This window comes from Staurois parvus, unplaced genomic scaffold (genome assembly GCF_062004578.1).
Source record: "Staurois parvus isolate SC_StPar_1 unplaced genomic scaffold, SC_StPar_1.0 ptg000217l, whole genome shotgun sequence".
Classification (NCBI taxonomy): domain Eukaryota; kingdom Metazoa; phylum Chordata; class Amphibia; order Anura; family Ranidae; genus Staurois; species Staurois parvus.
The window spans coordinates 824562-845866 of NW_028318013.1; the positions used below are offsets into that span (position 1 = coordinate 824562).

General features: G+C 39.6%; 1 protein-coding gene across 4 annotated transcripts in view; it reads right to left on the reverse strand.

Annotated features, from left to right (window-relative positions):
• MRTFB (myocardin related transcription factor B) overlaps nucleotides 1-21305 on the reverse strand; it is a 261703-nt gene that overhangs the window by 42434 nt on the left and 197964 nt on the right. For all 4 annotated transcript variants that reach the window (XM_089679049.1, XM_089679047.1, XM_089679048.1 and 1 more), the window contains 5 exons: nucleotides 20093-20254; nucleotides 18933-19102; nucleotides 11152-11268; nucleotides 7441-7688; nucleotides 990-1134 (listed from right to left, as the gene is read on the reverse strand). In XM_089679049.1, the coding sequence (XP_089535175.1) occupies nucleotides 990-1134; nucleotides 7441-7688; nucleotides 11152-11268; nucleotides 18933-19102; nucleotides 20093-20254 (842 nt within the window). The remainder of the gene's footprint in view (nucleotides 1-989; nucleotides 1135-7440; nucleotides 7689-11151; nucleotides 11269-18932; nucleotides 19103-20092; nucleotides 20255-21305) is intronic.

Consider the following 21305-nt stretch of genomic DNA (forward strand, 5'->3'; position numbering starts at 1 on the left):
TGAGGATAATGCTGGATCCCTGAACAGGTAAGTGTCCCTATATTAAAAGTCACCAGCTACAGTATTTGTAGCTATTGACTTAATTTTTTTTCTTGGGGGTGGGGGGGAGCCTGGAGCGCTGCTTTAAGGAAGGAAGGTAGCAGAAATGTAAAATTGCTCGTCCATAGGTAGGGGTTGTACAAGTGCGAGAACTGAATTGGGTAAAATCAGACTGCTAAAATCAGACGTTCTAGAAGTTCTGAATTTACAGTTACCTGGATAAATCTTATGACAAACGTATTTATTACAACTACTTATATAGCACTTTACATATATATTACATTCACATCAGTCCCTAACCCTAACTCACATTCATACATACACATACTAGGGCCAATTTAGACAGGAGCCAATTACCCTACTAACATGTCTTTGGAATGTGGGAGGAAACCAGAGTCCCCTGAGGAAATCCACACAGGCACAGGGAGAACATGCAAACTGCAGGCAGGTGGTTAGAATTCGAACCAACGACCCTAGTGCTGCCAGGCAGAAGCGCTAACCATTTAGCCACTGTGCTGCCCCAAACTTTCATTGTGTCCTAAAAAATGTCCATGCACATTTTGCAGTTAATACTAAGCTTTAAAAATTGTGTGTGAATGTTTAACACCAATTGAAAATTACATGTATGAAGAGGGACACTGAATCTTTAAATTGTTAGTGTTACTTTGAAGAAATGAACTATCCAGTGCAGAGAAGTTCCTTTAATGAAAAGCAGGAAGAGAACAGTCAATGTTCTTTGAAGACTTCCCTACATACTTCTGGCTTTCACATGCTGCACAGAGCTACTAACCCCTGTAGCAATTAAATTAATTAAGCCAAAAACACCGTCTATGTGAGGCTCTGGTTTAGCAAATCTTCTAAAAATCTAGAGAGACCTTTTTTGTTTCAGTTTCAAGCATGTATGTATGTGAGTGACAACATGCATAAAACTATTGCCATTATTTTTTTACCTTCATATCGTCCAAGTTAGAGGGCAGGGGTCCTGCTTTTTTAAACGGCACACTGTTTTGCCTGCTCACTGTATTCTGTACTGAGGCGGTGTTGTTCGCATTGTTGGTTGCAACATTTCCATTGCTTGGTTTGTCATTCAAGGACCTTGAAAAAAAGGCAAATTCAAAATTTGAATTCTGATTTAGCACAATCTATTTAACATAATACTTGTGAATTTGAATGCAGAAGTACAAGATCAAGTTGGAAAAAAAAAAAAAAAAAAGGTCCAAATCAATATGACAGCCAATTATAACGTAGACACATCAAGTATCCAATCAAGGTGATTACAGTGACAAAGATTTACAATAATGAGTGCATCATCCAAACTACTTTAAATTTATTAAAATGAGATCTAGATCGTCATACCATGTGGCTAGCAAGATTTTAATTGCATGCCATACATACAATTATTCTCTTTCATATTACCACAAATCTTTATGAAGCTACAAGTTCCCAACACAGACTTTTAAAACAAGAAAAAAATTTCAATAGAGTTCCATTTGTGTAAAGAGGGCTCTTTATAAGGAAAGGTATTGCCTTCACTGCATGGCCATGCACTGAATATCATGTAAAGAGCATGTCTTTAATTGAAGCCTTTTCCATAAACCCAATGTTGATGACTATGATAAACCTTTCCCTAAACTCAAGTCATCCAGGACCTCATGGTTTAAACACTTAAGTACACACGATGAGAAAATCGAACAAAAAAAAAATGTCAGAATGATCCCCTGATAATATGATCGTTCGTACACAGCTTTTGAGAGCCAAATCACTACAGCTCATCTGAAACTAATAGGAAGGGGAAAACAAGAAAAAAGTTCACATAAGAACAGAATGAATGATCTTTAAGGATTTAATCAGTACAGTACTGGTCTGTAAAAAAATTGCGTGACCAAGGCCATGCATGCTTGGAAACAAAAGAATACAATGCAATACAATACATGAAATGATCACAGGACATTGTATTCTGTCTTCTGAGAATTTTCGTAAGTCTACTAACCTAAAAAAATGGACGATCATTCATCCGATATTCTCATTGTGTTTGTCACGCTTTTGTTGCAAGATGTTTGTGTATTAAAGAACATTTGACTTGAAGACAAGTATACAAAGACAGGTAGGTTCATCTACATTATAAAAAAAAAAACCCCAAAACCAACCTCCCCCCCCAAACAAAACCCCACAGTCCTTGGATGCAGGTGTAACTCATAATTAAGGTAACCAAAGGCCTAAGATGACAGCCAACCACCCCTTATGTTTTTGGCAAGATCAAGCAAGCAAGGTCATGTAACTAACCTGCTGTAGGCTTTCTTGGGAAAAAAAATCGAACAGATTGGAAAACCTTTTTTAACTTTTTTTTCTAGATGGAAGTGGCCTGAAGCGTTTTCTTGAAAATGTAGTAAATTTTTAACTTTTGCACAGAGTGTGTACTGTCTTTACATTAGGAGTTTGCAACACATTTCCTATGTCTATTGAAGAAAAAAACACAACAGTCTGATCACCATAGTCAGTATTGAATATAACAGTGCAGCTTTGCCAAATGTGAAATGTCTCGTCTTGGATGTGTTCATTTTTATTCCTTTATGTAGATTAGAAAACCTTGTCTGCAATTTATTTTCCAGCCAATCAGCTAGGGCAGTGTTTCTCAACCTACTTCAAGCTAAGACACCCTTTAAAATGATGCACAATCTTAAGGCACCCCCCTCTAAAATGTAAAAAAAACTAAACCGTTTGACATATTATAGCAGCATCCAAACTTGTAGGACACCCCACATTAGAAGGGATTTATTTCTTTCAAAGCAAATATGATTTTACACACTGTTACTGACTAGCATTCCTTATGTTCTCTCCTTCATGCAGCTAATGTGACCCCAGGGATGAATGAGGGAAGGGTAAGAAATACAAAGATGCTATGCAAGTGCCCGTGTCCTCATCAATGAATGATGTCAGCGGTTGTTAGGGCACTGGTGGCTGGTTTGCACAGTGCTCAGGGTTGAAACGGGAAACAATTCAAATCTGTGGCTTTGAATTACAAAAAAAAATTCAGGCTTAATCCACCCAATAGGTGAAGGGGGGTGGAGCCAAGAATCTGACATCATCCTGTGGTCATGTTGATTATCAGCTGGATGCCGGCTGTAGGTTTATGAACTCCGAATCGGCACTAAGAAAGTGCTGCATCTTGTATGTGTATATTGTATTGTTAAGCAGGATAAAAATGTTTAAATGGAGAACACTAGGCTCTATTTTCTCTTGATATACTTTATATATTCACATACACGCGGTTTTTTTCTCTGCCAGCAGGATGTGTCTACATATGGCTTATATGTGAGGATAAGAGGTGAAAAAAGTCACGAGTGCCAGGAGATTTAACCCTTGATGGGGAAAGCTTTTTTTGACATTGGCAACACAGTGGTCATATTTCTGAGGTGAGCGACCAAAATATTGGTGGTGTAGACAAGACGAGCACTTTTTGACACGGTTTTTCACTTTTTGTCACAATGGTGACACTGAATAATTTAGGAGTTGGTTATATGATTAGTATTTGTAGACATATATACATTTGTTTTTGAGAAATATGCTGCAGATTGCGCTAGAGTACATATAGTTTTGGGTTACTGAAAAGTTTGGTGAAATCACTTGCAAGTGTTTAGCAGCAATCCGACATTTGTTGCACTTTGTTTAGGAGTAATTTGTCACTCAGTTGTTTCATTTTATCATATATTTGGATGCGCTAAATGTTACATTGTTTAGTTTAATCCATCCATTTTTGAGCAATTTGGGGCAGTTTTTAGGCATTTTGCCAAGGCATCCCTGAAGAACCCAAAAGGCACCCTAGTTGAAAAAGGCTGAGCTACGGTGACTGCAAAAGGTCATCTTTCAGACTACACTACACTTAGAAGTACAAGCTCCTTTTGACTATTCAGTTTTAGGACCACACCAAAGGACTCAGCAGGCCTGATGGCGAACATATTGCACGTGTAGAAATAGAAAAAATACGAGCGCTGGATAATCAACCAGAGAGCGGCTAGCATGAAAGGCAAATACCAGGAGCCTCAAAAGTAATATATATCCAACAACCATGCAGCGCTAATACGTATGCAAATAATCATTTGGTGCAGGTAATAACCAGTGAAGTGAACACCACTTAATATTAGAAAGGATCTTAAGAGTTATCTAAAAAGTCCAGGAATACTAATGATGATGAATATAAATCATTCAACAAGAGTGTTCTTGCGGTGCATAATACATAAAAAATTGACACAATATGTGACTTCTGTGACCATATTCCTCCCGCAGAAACGAGTGTAGATTGCACTAACCAGAGAGCGCAATCTTAATGCGCATTTGAGTGTTAACCAACTCCTGGTCATCTGGCTACTGCAAACTGGAACACAGAGTGGTCATCTGGCCTGCATCAGCTGGGCAAACATCACAACCTCAGGGACACCAGATATCAGAAGGCGTGTAGTCGTCTCACCACCGGGGGGAGTCTAACCAGTCCTGATGTGGCCACCAGATCATCCCAATAAGCCTTGAAGGAGGGGGGCTCGGAAGTAACGAGCCAAGACAATAGAAGATTCTGATAGTGTAGTACTTTAATTATCCACATTAGAACAGTAAACAAATAGCTGAAAATCTTACTCACATGTGTAGTGAGCAGCTGGTAGCAGGGAATTCCAAAATGGCCGCCGGCCGTCCACAGAGGCCATGCAGAGTGACGTCACAGGGTATACAGGCACCTCCTAACGCGTTTCGTGCGATGGCACGTTATCAAAGGGCCCTTTGATAACCTGCCATCGCACGAAACGCGTTAGGGAGGTGTCTGTATACCCTGTGACGTCACTCTGCATGGCCCCTGTGGACGGACGGCGGCCATTTTGGAATTCCCTGCTACCAGCTGCTCACTACACATGTGAGTAAGATATTCAGATATTTGTTTACTGTTCTAATGTGGATAATTAAAGTACTACACTATCAGAATCTTCTATTGTCTTGGCTCGTTACTTCCGAGCCCCCCCCTCCTTCAAGGCTTATTGGGATGATCTGCTGGCCACATCAGGACTGGTTAGACTCCCCCCGGTGGTGAGACGACTACACGCCTTCTGATATCTGGTGTCCCTGAGGTTGTGATGTTTGCCCAGCTGATGCAGGCCAGATGACCACTCTGTGATCCAGTTCCAGTTTGCAGTAGCCGGATGACCAGGAGTTGGTTAACACTCAAATGTGCATTAAGATTGCGCTCTCTGGTTAGTGCAATCTACACTCATTTCTGCGGGAGGAATATGGTCACAGAAGTCACATATTGTGTCAATTTTTTATGTATTATGCACCGCAAGAACACTCTTGTTGAATGATTTATATTCATCATCATTAGTATTCCTGGACTTTTTAGATAACTCTTAAGATCCTTTCTAATATTAAGTGGTGTTCACTTCACTGGTTATTACCTGCAGCAAATGATTATTTGCATACGTATTAGCGCTGCATGGTTGTTGGATATATATTGCACATGTGTATTTGGCCACCCTCTAGTGTTATGATAAGACACTGGGGATAGATTGTTCTGAATTGGCAAGTGATAAAATGAGTATTTTATGAAAGTCCAAGCTGTTAATATAGCGGGTAAAGTATTGAACACGTCACCATTTTTCTCAGTAAATATATTTCTAAAGGTGCTATTGACATGAAATTTTCACCACCTTTCGGTAACAACCCGTGCAATCCATACATACAAAGAAATCAAAACAAATAGATTCAGAAATTAAGTTATGTGCAATACAATGGAAATACACAGAAAAAGTATTAAACACATGAAGAAAGGGAGCTGCAAAAAAATGCATGGAAAGCCAAGACACAAGTTGAAATCTAACAGTAATTAGAAAGCAGTCCTGTCCCTTGTCAGTGCAAATTAAAATCAGCTGATTCAGTCTCAACTGATGGCCTATAAAAAGATGTCTCTTTACCAAGGTGTCACACAAGAAACATCTCATGATGGATAAAAGCAAAGAGCTCTCTCAAGACCTTTGCAACCTTATTGCTGTAAAACATACTGATGGCATTGGTTACAGAAGGATTTCTAAACTTCTGAATGTTCCAGTGAGCACTGTTGGGGGTCATAATCCGGAAGTGGAAAGAACATCATTTCATCAAAAACGGACCACGACAAGGTGCTCCTCACAAGATTTCTGATAGAGGAGTGAAAAGAATCAGAAAAGTTGTCCAAGAGCCAAGGACCACTTGTGGAGAGCTTCAGAAAGACCTGGAATTAGTAGGTACAATTGTTTCAAAGAAAACAATAAGTAATGCACTCACCTGCTATGTCCTGTATGCACGCTCACCACGCAGACTCCATTGCTGAAGAAAAAGCATGTTAAAGCTTGTTTAAAGTTTGCTGCACAACATTTAGACAAGCCTGTGAAGTACTGGGAGAATATAGTCTGGTCAGATGAGACCAAAATTGAACTCTTTGGATGCCATAATACATACCATGTTTGGAGGTCAAATGCCACTGCACATCACCCCAAAAACACTATACCATCAGTGACATTTGGAAGTGGGAAGATCATGGTGTGGGGCTGTTTTTCAGCATACAGTACTGGCAAACTTCATATAGTTGAAAGAAGGATGAATGGAAAAATGTACCAAGACATTCCTGATAAAAATCTGCTGCCATCTACCAGGATGATGAAGATGAAACGAGGGTGGACATTTCAGCAAGGCAATAATCCCAAACACAAAGCCAAGGAAACTCTTAACTGGTTTCAAAGAAAGAAAATAAAGCTGCTAGAATGGCCCAGCCAATCACCTGACTTGAATCCAATAGAAAATCTATGGAAAGAACTAAAGATCAGAGTTCATAGAAGAGGCCCACGAAATCTTCAAAAACTGAAGACTGTTTGTTTGGAAGGAAGAATGGGCCAAAATCATACCTGAGCAATGCATGCGACTAGTTCCTCCATACAGGAGGCATCTTGAAGCTGTCCTTACCAACAAAGGATTTTGTATGAAGTATTCAATACATTTCAGTTAGCGTGTTGAATACTTTTTACTTGTGTCATTCCGTTTTTTTGTTTTTTTTTTTCACATAAAAAACTTAACATTTCTGAAATTATTTGTTTTTGTTTCTTTGTACATATGGATTGCATGGATTGTTACCGACATGTGGTGAAATTGTCATGTCAATAGAACCTTTAGAAATATATTTACAGAGACAAATGGTGACGTGTTCAATACTTTTTACCCGCTGTATATGTAAATCCATTCTTTTTAAAATAAGGGGGGAAAAAAACAAAAATGAAGACTTTCTGTCACCAAGTGCATAATGGTAGTAAATGCACACATTTTTTGATGCCACCATGATATATTTTCCATGAAAAGGAAATAAAAACAAGAGGGGCTAGCACTGTGACATACTTAAGTGGTGCAGGCAGGATTGTCTGATAATTGTAGTGTTGCTGTTGCTGGCTGAGGATCTGAAGCTGGAGAAAGAGTTGCTGTTGCTGTAGCAGACGTGCATAGTTGGAATCCATCTCTGGTTCATTTTTCTCCCCTTTCTGGTCAGGTGGAATATACTGGTGATATTTTAGCTTCTTTACCCGTGGTTTGGGTTCTTTTGACTTTTTACTGCGAGGTTTTTCATTTGCATTCTTCGGCTGGCTTTGCTGTATAGAAACCAAAATAACACAATGTAATTGCAGATCAACAACACATCTGCTAAAACCAATACATTAGCAGCACTCAACTAGCAATTATTCTCTATGTTCAGGCTCTGGTTATGTTTTGACACAGGCATCCCCTTACAGGCTCTGGTTATGTTTTGACACAGGCATCTCCTTACACTCATGATTTGGTATCTTAGAAAGTCTGTTTATAATATAAGTGGAATGGCCGAAATTAACTTTGCTATATGTAGAAGTACATTTGCCACAAGCAGTCATTTCACAGAACCATCTAATGAACAGACAACAATTACTCTTGTATGCTCTTCTCCACACAGCTCAATAAAATAAATGCTTTTCACAAGTTATACATTTTACACCCACTGCAAACCTCAGTTACATAAAGTAATCAACCACTGAGTAATATTCGGATACACTGCATTACATAAGACATACAAAAATTGAACAATACAATTAAAATGGTATAGAAAACAAATTAGCCATATTCAATGACATATTGACAATGTAATTCTCAGCAAATTAACATACTGAATTTTTTTCCTATTGTCTCACTGTTCTATTTAACATATTTCTTTCTTTATTATACCTTATTTAAAATAAATCATGTTCCTTATTTACATAAAGGATTTTTCAGAAAAAAATGTTCACTGCTTCAAACCCTGCCAGGTCTGACCACAGAGAGACCACCCCTCACATAGGCCCCTGATGAGCAACAGAAAGATATTCATCCCGCTGCTACTTACGTTGCTGAATGAATTCAGATGTTCAAAAAGACCAAGTGGCAGTGCTGTAATACTAAATGTAACCAGCAGCCTATCTGTAGGTAAAATGTAATATTATAGCTTCTGGTCTCAATGAAACTCTGCCTCTTACATTGTAGTAAATGAAATGTTCAGCAGTAAGCAGATCTGAAGAAAAGATAAGGTCCTCTTAACTATAAAACAAACAGTTACAACTGGACATTGTCCTGCTGCAGAATAAATTTGGGGCCAATCACATGCCTCCCTGACGATATGGATGTGGAAACAGGGCTAAGTGATTCAACTATGCATGAAAACATAGGAACTTGGGTGCAGAAAAATCGCAGCTGGTGCTCTAAGCTGAGGAGTCAAAAACTGAAATATCTGGCTGTAGCAAGAAGCAGTTTGTTCAATGAGTGTCTGCGGGCAACAGTGAAGCATGGTGGAGGTTTGTTGCAAGTTTGGGGCTGCATTTCTGGAAATGTTGTTGGAGATTTGGTCAGGATCAATGGTGACAAATACAGCAGATACTGATCCATCATGCCATACCATCAGTGGGCATTGTGAACGGTCCCAAATGTATTCTGCAGCAGTACAACGACCAGTGGTGTATTTAGGTTTCGTGCTGCCCTAGGCAACAAAGATCTCACACACGGAGAAACCCTGACACCGACCAACACCCCGCTTCCCCATGAAGAGTACCTGATATTGACCAACAACACCCCCGCCCACCACCTGAGAGAGCCTTCCACTACCACCGCCCCCCCATACACTGGCAACTCCCCCCACCCCGGCGAGAGAGAAGCATACACCATCAAGCAGCCCACAGCATCTCTCAGATCCCACCTGGTCCCCATGCTGTGTGTGTCTCTTCTTCCATCCCTTCTTTAGGGAGGCGGCGCTGCCCCCCTGAAAGATGCCTCCCTAGGCAAATGCCTTGTTTGCCTTGTGGTAAAATACACCCCTGACAACAACCCAAAACATACAGCCAATGTCATTAAGAACTATCTTGAGTTTAAAGTCCTGAAAGTGATGGTTCCACAGAGCCCTGATCTCTACATCATGGAGTCTGTCTGGGATTGCATGAAGAGATGGAAGGATCTGAGGCAGCCTACACCCACAGAAAATCTGTGGTTAGTTCAAGATGTTTGGGGCAATAACTGCTGTGAGCAAGTGTACCTAGAAGAATTGACGCTGTTTTGAAGGCAAACGATCATACTAAATTTTGATTTGGATTTCTCTTTTGTTCATTTACTTTCCATTTAGTTAGCGGATAAATATAGACTATGAACAGTTCTATTTCTGAAAGCATTCTTCATTTACAGCAATTTTTAACACCTGCCTAAAACTTTTGCACAGTACTATAAATGCTAAAAATACTGCTGTTTCCGATCAACCAAAAATACTGCCAACATTTTCATTTGTCTGTTCCAAGGCTAGCTACAGGGAGTTGCACTGTAAAGTAAATAAATTCAATACAGTCCTTCATCCACAAGTAAGGAACAATAAAAAGTTCTTAAGTTGTTTCTTATGCATGGTACATGAGGCTCACAAAGAACATCGATGACAGCCAACTTTCAATAATGGTCATGTTTTCATAAAACACAAACTACTTGGCAGCACTGTGCTATGGAAATACACTATGCAGTCACCTATTATGTATACGTACATGAAAATTTCAATGAGAACAAATTATTCATTTTTCCATTACAAAATAAAAGGTGAAGATGGCAGCAACAAAACTTGTTCTTCTCTGCTTTAAAATAATTAGACCAAATTTCACAGAACAGTCCATTTTTCATGCTCATAAATCCTACAATAGGGATGGGAGTTTCCAGGGTACTGTCTGCTCCTCATTAAATAAGAAAAGTGCAAAAGCATACATGCAGAATTCTGAAACTGGGCACACTATTTAAAAAAAATTCAAACTGACCTTGGTTTCTGGCACTTTGGCTCCTGCATTACTGTCTACTGTGCATGCCTCATTTGGAAACAATTTGATGAAGATGCAAGCAAACCAATAGGGGGCTGATGCAAGCGCCATAACTTTGTTGCTCAAGTCTGGCTTTGCAAGACTCCAACAGGTATACATTTGATTCACCTGCATGTCCATGAACATTTCCAAGTCTTGGTATATTCCACTTATAATCATTCTATATTCAATGCAGAAATAGTTAAGCTTGCTTGCAAGTTTAAAGCCAGCCATAAATGGATTAATTCAGTAGGAACCGGCTGCATTTTGATCCAGGTATGGGTAGGAAGGTTGCATATAAATCAATCTACCAAATGATCTCTGTACAAACACCCTGTTGGATTTTCCCCGCCAGCGCTGATCAGTGTATTCTGGCGGCAAAGAAATCTCCTCTATCAAAATACAATAGCTCAGTGGTTAGGATTCCCCTCCCATCAACATCAAGTGTGTAATCGAGTTTTTTTTTGTTTTTTTTAAATTCAGCCCCCTGGCTGGAAAAAAAATAATCTCTAACAGTAAGGTAAAATGTGCTGCTAGTTAAGGGGACTAATGTCAACAGAAGAGTGCAACAACAGCATGGAATTTATCTCTCTAAATCAAAGGCACTGAAGAGAAGTATTTATGGCTTTTCTTGGTGTGATGAGACAGACAGCTAAGGACAAACTTAGCAAAGTCAGCCTAGATTAGGTATTTTGTTACCATTTGAGAAAATATATTTAGACAGCGAATTTACCTTTACTAGTGCTGGTCCAGGTTTCAAGATTGCATTCGGTACAGTAGATCTTGTGACAGGTTCAGCGGTTGGAACGGGTTTAAAAAACTCAGGTACAGCTGAATTAATTACTGGGCTCTACATTGAAGAAGGTAAAAAAAAAAAAAAAAAGAGGTTAGAAAATATTTAACTACTGTATATGCATACTTACATTGCACTATTTGTTTTCTTCCCTGAGATTTTCATTCTGTTGGGCAACTGAAAGATGCAGATCTTAGCATGCCAGTATTAACTGGTATCTAAACCTATAAAAATCAGTACTAATATAGTATTTTAAACAATTCTAATGCAATATCAAAAAAATCAGTATTTTATGATAAAAGGTTTGCCCAAGTTTTGCTGTGAGTGAACATAACTAGCTATATATATATAATTTTTAAGATTTGGTTCATAAACCATTTAACCAACAAATTGAGCAGTGACTAAATGTGCTTGCAGGCACTAGAGGTTAAAGTGATTGTAAATTTATAAAAAAAACAAATAAATAAAAATTAAAACATACATGTCATACTTACCTGCTTTGTGCAATGCTTTTGCACGAAGCAGCCCTACTCCTCCTAGTTTCCTTCAACTAGTAACTGCAGTGATGTCTCTTTAGATAACTAAGTGCTCTAGAAATCTTTTGCCATGCATAAAAAGTGTATAAGTACAATAAAAGTTTTATACATATAGAAGAAAAATAGTTTAAAAACCTAGATATTAAAAAGAACTATAAAATTTACCCCAAAGCACAGTTTACTTTTAAGTGCTGGGATCATCTACATTTCTTGCCCTACAGTGATAATGGTAATTAAGTAGGCACTGTTCCCAACTACTCTAATAGCAGGTGAAGTTCAAGGCTGCAGTTTACAGGTAGTCCATTAATGACAAGTGAAGGTTTTAGGCCTGAATACTTTCTCAAAATACTGATGCTTAACACACCTGTAGCATTAATGCAAATTGTTCATTGCGTTTGCTTCGCATTTAACACACATTAAAGGAGAGTTAAAAATGCTCCCCAAATGCCCTAGGTGCTTTTGACACAAGTTTGTCGAGCGTTAAAAATGTAGATGCCTAGGTTTTTTTCTTGGATGCTGTAAACAAGGCCTAACTCTCTGCAAGCATGCCGCAAACACAGCGTAAACTTGCTGCAAACACATGCCAGTGAGTTTATGGTGCGTTACCATAGACTTGAATAGAAGGAACGGAGATGCTTCATCTCTTAGATCGTAAGCTCCAAGGAGCAGGGCCCTCCTAACCCTCTTATATTGATCTGTATTGTTGCTGTATTGTCTCCCATTATATTGAAAAGCACTGAGCAAAACTGTTGGCACTATATAAATCCTGTATAATAACTCCTTCCAAACTCTACATGAAGCTTCATTTTTGAAGTGCAGCAATGCAAGCTCTTCAAGGTTTGATCATGTGAACAGCACTATGTGCTGTCCATAGTTTATGTTGTTCTAGACAAAAACAAGGGTTTAAAATGATTAAAACTTGTTGATAAGATTATTTACATCGTACAAGGATTCTAGCTTGCCTTTAAGTGAGGGCTGTGAATTAAGACTTTCCAAGAGACACATTCTATATAATTGATATGACCAAGTAGAACATGTATTGAACATAATTAATCACACTAAGATAACTACAATTTATTAAGCCTAAAGACAAAAAAACATTGTCTAAAGCATGAATAATATGCTGTGTTACTTTATTAAATGAATACACAGTGGGAGCAATTACGACATCTGGGTATTTCTGACCAATAGCTATTTTTCAGAAAGTGGATCAGGTTGTAAGACCTGTCTCTACAAACAAATGAAGCCAGAGAATCCTCTAATACAGATACCAGAACAACTTACAGAATTGTATTCTCAATCATATTTTACTATAATAGTATCAATTTCAAATTATATAACATACTTTGCCCTGTAAATATAATTCTGATGTACACTGTAACAATGCAACAACTAGCACAGCAATAGCATGTGACAATGGTGACTCCACGAGTGTCCACTTACATGAAAATACATTTTTTGCACTGGGTTCTTAATTTGCATGTAGGGTATGTGCACATACTATAACCTCACAGAAATGATCAAAAGGCTGGCTCAGTAGCTGCTCATTTGTGGAACTCGCTGTAAGGAAAATGTTCACAAACCTGCCTCAGAATGTAGGAGCCGAAGTGTTTATTGGACACCGATGACATCTGCCGGTCTGACAGGCCATTCAGTCAGAAATAGACTAAAAGCTGTCCACACAGAGGTGAGGCCAGTTTCCTCACGCCAAGCTTACAGTTATAGTGGACTACTGACTGCCAGACATGCCTTCATGTGGTCAAATAATGCATGCACCATCTACTGCTCTCACCTATAAACGTAGATATGAGATATCCCATATCTAGCAGCAGGTACCATTGACTTTCAAATCTCAGGGATAATGATCAGAGATTCTAGGAAAATCTTACCAAATTGTTTCTTCTAACAATAGTTGTTCCCTTACCTTTGATTTATAGCATATGTATGCATGCTGACCCAAATGTGATTAAATATGCTCTTTTAAGTATTGAATTATGGTTTTATGTCTCACTGCCCTCTAAACAACAGTCTTTGGGCACACTGCAACTGTTAATCTCTAGTGAGGTAAAAATACCACATATTAAAAGACAAACATCAAAAATGTACCAAATAAAATTAAAGTGGACATCGAGGGGTGTTTTTAGAAAAACAAACTCACATAGTTGTTGGCCCATTGAACCAGCTGGTTGTGTTCTGTGCAAATGAGGCAAAACAATGTTCTCAGGCTATATTCTTCACAGTTTGAATGTGTGAATACAGAAAATACTGCATTATGGCCACCAGATTGAGATGAGGAGCATACTTCTTTAATATGATAAAATATTCCCATGCAGTCAAGAGAAGTAGATATGGTGGCATTACTTTTCAATGAAACTTTATATATAGGTGCATACCCTGAGCAACATTTCCTAATCTAGGATGGAAGTCTACACTGCTTCCATGGAAATCTCTCCTTACACGGTTGCTGTGCTTTCAGAACATTCAGTAACCTCTACTACCAGTGAATATCAGTGGAAAATTCTCAACACACAGCAATGACTTATGGAGTCTTAACTTGCCTAAGGAAAACTTTGTTATGGGAAAACAATAGGGATGCAATTGCAGCAAAGGTTCCTGCCAAGAAAAGGAACATCACTTATTTCATCTTACAACTAAAATAGCACATTCGTTGAAGAGAGCCGTCACTATGAACAGCTTCTACTTTAGGACAGGCAATTGAATGAAATAACCTTCTACTCATGCACAGTTAGGCTAAGTTCACACTAGCTTTGTTAGCAGGCATTAGGCATTTGGGAAGCGTTTTTAAAGCTCCTCAAACGCCTATGAAATTCTACACATGGCAGCACACAGTGCTGTTCACACTGAAGCGTTAGCATTGCGGCAAAATTTACTTCTCATGTCGGGTCAGGAGGAATTGAGGCCTCCCATTCAAGTCTATGGTGACGCTCCTCAAATGGCGTAGGCATTTGCGGAGCGTTAATATTAAACTTCATTATAGGCGTTTGTGGTGCGGTTTTAACCCTTGGCAAACACCTATCAAATGCCTCAAAAATACGCATAGGGCGTTTGGGGAGTGTTAAAACGCTTCCTAAAAGTCTGTCTAACGCCTGTCAAATGCTATAGGGGTGTTTGGCAAGAGTTAGAAAGTAGTCAAATGTGAAGAAGCCCTAAGAGGCAACATAATAGAATGACAATTAACAGATGTTATGAGTTCAGTTGTGACACATATGACATTTTAATTCCTGAAAGCAATAAAATGGCTCGATTATTCCGGGGAAAAATTAAGGTCAACTGTTTATGAAGTTGTGAATGGTAAGCTTCCGCTTTCAATCAGTGCTCCTTTCTGGAACTCTTTGTGCATCCTTATAAGCATTGGTATTTGGATTTGTATACTTATTAATGTGTCTGGAGTTTTTCTTGCACTCCGGTCTCTGTAACATCAGAACATTACAAGTTATGCATTTCAATTACTTGTACTGCAGCTGGAGAATTGTATGCAAGCTTAAAGTGGAAGTCCAGGCTGTTCCCAACTATGCTTAAAAATTATTATTTAGACTAATTTCCCTGTACCTGTGGTCATTGGGACAGAGGAAGTGATTCTCGATGACCACCAAATCTTTGGGATGTAGATGCTTGTTCATTATTTCTCCCAGAAATGGTGGGGCATTTTTTCCTCCAAGAGGCTGCCAACAATAAGGTATTTTTCCTCTTAGGCTCAATTCACACTTGCAAATGGGGCCATTAGCAATTAGATACAGGAGACGCAGCAGGGGTTCCCTGTGATTGGCTGCAGGCAAGACCAACATTGAAAGCAAATGGAGGCTTACAACTCTGGCAGCAAATCGTGGCCACTCGCAAGTAATCGCTCAAGGAGTGATTGGCTGAGAATGGGCGGCCCTGGACAGGCAATCTGTATACAGGGCTGATCATTCACAGGTAATCGTTCCATGGCCTTAAGGACCACAGATGGTTGGGGAATTTTTACTCCCACTGACCACAGGGCATTTTCTTTCCTTCCACTGACCATGGACAGCAGGCTTTTTTGCTCATACCAACAGCAGGGCATTTTTTCTTTCCAGTGAAATTGGTCCCAAGACATTTTTACTCAGCATCAATGCCATGACATATTCCCTTTACTTTTAATGCAAGGATATTTTTTTCCCCCTCACTGATCGCTGAAACCAGGACATTTATTCTCTACACTCATCCACTTCCTGTGCTTCTGCTTTGGATTTACATTAGCAATAAACAGGCTGACAGGCATCCAACTTAAGAGAGAGGGCAGCAGGTGAGGTGAGCTGAGCTGCTGAAATTAGTTTCTGCAGTAACAGAGGACAAATTACTCCACAGTGCCTGCTGCTACAGAGCTCAATGAAGGTTTATCCTAAAGCTTATTTATTGTTTGTAAAGATGATGCAAATATTTTAGTGTCCATAGCATGGTAATGGTTCTACTTTCACGTAAAGAACATGTAATCTATTGAAAAACACTCTTTTATACAGACTGTATAAATTTCCATGAAGCAATTAGGAAGCTCACACACTGCATCCTGCTTGGACAGTGTTCTGTATCAAACTGCAAACACTCACGGGCAATTAAAGGATAAGTTCACCTTTCAACCATATTCAGGGTGTAACATGTTATGGTCACACCAGCCCCCACTCCCTGCTGTGACAGTTAATGGAGGATCTTCTCCCCCCTCGCTAGCTGTCAAGTTAAAAAAAAAAAAAAAAAAAAGACGTGGCCGTGCGTGGCTCTGCCCCACAGTGCTGTGGTAGTTCATTGAGCCTTCCGGTCAGTAGTATCTGTTTGCTGGTACAAGATGTATGAGCAAGTAAACATACTGACAGGTCAGGGGGAGACCTGCATTGCACCAGCGATCTGCTGATTGCTTGTGCAATGCTTTAGAGGCTCCACAAACAAAAATAAATGCACATTTTTTTACCTGCACAAAAATGTGCATTTATTATGTTTTGTTAAAAGGTGAACTTATCCTTTAAAGCTGAACTCCAGAATAAGCAGATATTAGGTATATGCAGGTATTTAAATACAAGAGCCATGCGTATTCTTCCTTGAATCTTGTGTGCTTTGTGTATTTCTTCCAGATCTGTGCAGTAAACCAGTGTGTGTAGGAGCTTCCTGTAATAAAGACCGGTCACTGCAGCTGCTCTCTACAGGGTGATTGGTTTTCTCTCTACCCCTCCTGTAGTTTCCTGAATTTAGCTTGTAGTGGGTGGAGACTGAGGAGTCTCTCATAGCTTTGCTCACTGCACACACTATGTACAGCACAGTGATGTCACGGTTACTCTTACAAGGTGATATCTGGGTTTGCAAGACATTTGACACAGAGTGGATTTATATCCTTCGTAGCTATTGAAGAATATACAGTTGTGACCAAAATTATTCAACCCCCAATGCTGTAAAGGGGTTTAGGGACTATAGTGTACATTTGGAATTGTATTCAGAATCAAATCCTACAAGGACGTTGTAACTACCCAAATGCAACTAAAATGACATCAATTGTTTATGTAATACAGTAGTAAATGGTTCTTATGTGGTTTCTTCATTGCCACAATTATTCAACCCCTTAAAGACTACCACTCTGAAGAACAGAGGTTCATACAGGTGCTTTCCATCAGGTATTGAAAACACCTGTGGATGTCACCGAGCAGCAATCAAGCATAATAAGCACCAATTAGGCAGCTTTAAAATGACTGTGATACTCAGCTCCTTCTAGACATTTACTGGTGTGGTTACAAACATGGTGAAGGCAAGAGAATGGTCCAGGAAGACAAGAGAAGAGGTGATTTCTCTTCACAGGAAGGGCAATGGCTATAAGAAGATTGCAAAGATGTTAAACATACCAAGAGACACCTTAGGAAGCATCATTCGCAAATTCAAGGCAAAGGGCACTGTTGAAACGCTACCTGGTCGTGGCAGAAAGAAGATGCTGACTTCGACTGCTGTGCGCTACCTGAAGCGTAGAGTGGAGAGAAGTCCCCGTGTGACTGCTGAGGAACTGAGAAAAGATTTGTCAGATGTGGGTACAGAAGTTTCAGCCCAGACAATAAGACGCACACTGCGTAATGAAGGCCTCCGTGCCAGAACTCCCAGGCGTACCCCCTTGCTGTCTCCAAAGAATAAGAAGAGTCGACTGCAGTATGCCAAAAGCCATGTGGACAAACCACAAAAGTTGTGGGATAGTGTTCTGTGGACTGATGAAACAAAATTAGAACTGTTTGGGCCCATGGATCAACGCTATGTTTGGAGGAGGAAGAACAAGGCCTATGATGAAAAGAACACCTTGCCTACTGTGAAGCATGGTGGAGGGTCAATCATGCTTTGGGGCTGTTTTGCTTCTGCAGGTACAGGGAAGCTTCAGCGTGTGCAAGGTACCATGAATTCTCTTCAGTACCAGGAGATATTGGATGGAAACGTGATGCAGTCCGTCACACACCTGAGGCTTGGGAGACGTTGGACCTTTCAACAGGACAATGATCCCAAGCATACCTCCAAGTCCACTAGAGCATGGTTGCAGAGGAAAGGCTGGAACATTTTGGAGTGGCCATCGCAGTCACCAGACTTAAATCCGATTGAGAACCTCTGGTGGGACTTAAAGAAAGCAGTTGCAGTGCGCAAGCCTAAGAATGTGACTGAACTGGAGGCCTTTGCCCATGAAGAATGGGCGAAGATACCCGTAGATCGCTGCAAGACACTTGTGTCAAGCTATGCTTCACGTTTAAAAGCTGTTATAACTGTAAAAGGATGCTGTACTAAGTACTAAGATTGAATGTCACTTGGGGGTTGAATAAAACTGATAATGCTGTGAGCACAGAAAAGACATTTGTGGTTATTTCATTATAACTGTTATGTTATATTTGTCTGACCTACAAGTGCCTCTTTAATGTAAATGTAAGCAAGATGACTGAATGATCAAAAGCAATGTCAAACTGGCCAAAACACTCAATTTCAGTGGGGGTTGAATAATTTTGGTCACAACTGTATTTGAATGAAAGTGTTTGTGCCCAGAGTTCAGCTTTAAGATGTGCATAACTGGCCACCAGAAATCTGCAATTCCGCATACAGGATTCAGTCAAGACATACAAAAACTAAAAGTAAAATACTTGTGACTAGTCAAAACATTGGGTTGAGGTATCACTTTGATAAACAGTGTAAACAACATACCAGAATTTTGGTGTTGGATATGGGAGAAGCTGACTCGCTAGCTTTGACCTCTCCAGGAGAAGCAGCAGATCCCTGAGATTCTTGGCTTGCTGGCTGCTCTGGTGATAAAGCATCACTGCTGTCCTCATCAAATGAAAAAGCATCTGTGTTTTCTGGGAAGTTATTCTGACCTGTTAATGGAAACAAAACATTCACTATACCTGAAATAGTGGTTTAAAAAACATTTTTTTTTTCGTTGCCCCACACTGTTTTCCTTGATTCTTCGCATTAGAAACTTACTGACCCTGATCAACCTTTAACAACATGAAACTGTACACTACTGACAACTCTGCAAGCTCAAAACAGTAAGCTGGCCCTACAAACAGGCAACATTTGAGGAAGTGTTGAAGTGAGAAAGGATTAAATATATATAGTGTTTTACTGTTTTCTGTGCCCTCCACAGGAGTTTTTTTTTCTGGGTACAACCAGCAGGTTTAAATGGGGGGTAGGGGGGGCTGGGACTCAATTTCCCTATCCATCCACTTGATGTGGATGGGGGGAACCCACCCCGGTGAGTTAGTGTATTCTGACAGCGGAGACTGCCCATACATGGATTGAAATTTGGCTGGTCCCTGCTGAACCAGCCAAATTTTCGATCCATACATGGCCAACTTTAGGTAGATTTCCCACCACTACCTGCCCAAGTCACAAGTAAGAATTTTCTTAGTACCAAGCACGAAAGAAAATAACTTAAGAGTTCACAAGCCTTCACTAATAAAAGTTCTATTAGGTGCTGTCTGTGAAAAAAGTTTCCAGACACTGGACATGTATAACCTAGTAAAATGCCAGTATACTGTAATTACATTATGCATGGTATTTATTCTGTGCAGACACATTTGGCTGCTGCTTATTTTTAAATTGTGCCTGGTTAGTCATTTCCACCATCTCGTACAACCTTATTTCAATAAGCTGATCAGCTCAGAGACCATATCCTCCAAAGTAGGTACAGAAACCACAAAAACACACTGGGTAATGCCTGTATGGTCTAAAATTTTATTTTTCACTCCAAGCACTACAAGCTTTCATCCCACTAACTCAATGCAATGAAAATGATTCTAACCATTTGATTGGACTGCACATTTTCACAAAGGCAATTTCTTTTTTCTTTTTTAAATACATGCCTTTAATTGCTTCTTTAACACTGGAGTCGACTGGGAGTATATTCTTTTCAACCAACTCCATTGGTCCAGGTCTCTGAGCAATCTTTTCATTGAGATCATCTGCCAGACGTGCTCTCTTCAATTTCATCTGAGTTGCCTGCAAGGATGGCTCAGCAAGTGTTTCTACATGAAAGAAAGAAAATGCTGTCACATTTTCCACTATATATGATTAGTGTTGCTTTTGTTGCAAGTATTTTTAGTCAGTAACAACCTGTAGAAAAAACTAAATGTTTTCTTCATAATTAACTCGAAAGTATTCACCTTTTGTTCTTCCCAAAAGTTGTGTTAAGACTGGGCTCCTAAGATTGAAATAATAATTTATACTAGTTTTAGGATTTAAGAATAATTTAATGGGATGTGTGTGGAAAATTTAGACTTCAGCAGAGAACACTAAACCCCAGGTAATGTCTACTGGCTGCTGTGGATTCTGGCAGTCACCAGGCTACTGCTTCCTGAGATAACACTGGTATTAGATGGTCTGCTGAGTGACTAAGGCCGCCCATAGATAGAACAAATCTTGGCTGGATCAGCATGGACCGGCTGAGATTCGATTTATCCATGGGCAGGCTGGTCGTACTGAAGCCGATCCATTGATCCACCTGGCAGAACACAACAGCTTTGCAGAAGGAATTCTCCCCTCAACAATGATTGTGTTGATGGGGGAATCAAGCAGTTTTCTTTCCTGGAAAGAAAGAAAATGGGCTGCTTAAAGCTGGATACACACATACCCACAAGTGATGCTGATGTGGGGATCTCTCCGGCTGAGATTGACTTGCCACTTTCTTGCCAAAATACACCGATCAGCACCATCGGCTGCAAGCACTGATCAAATGCTGGTTTTCCAGCATGACTGGTGGACAAGACAGCTGTATGCATAGAAGGAAAGTCAGCAGATTCCTGCTATCCACACTGAGCTGCAATCTATTAAAACAAATAATATAGGATTACATATAATAAACTGCAAATAAGTGTGGATATAATACATAGCAACCAGGAAGTAGCCCTCATCAATTTCATAGTAGGCAGAGTTGAGGTCCAATTGTCTGTTATGGGTTAATGCATCTGTTCTTCTTTGTACCATATTATATGACTTTTTATGTATATATTTAAGAACTCTTTCCACTCTGCAGAATGGTAAAAAACAGAAGTCTATCTTTAATTGGTTTATGTTAAT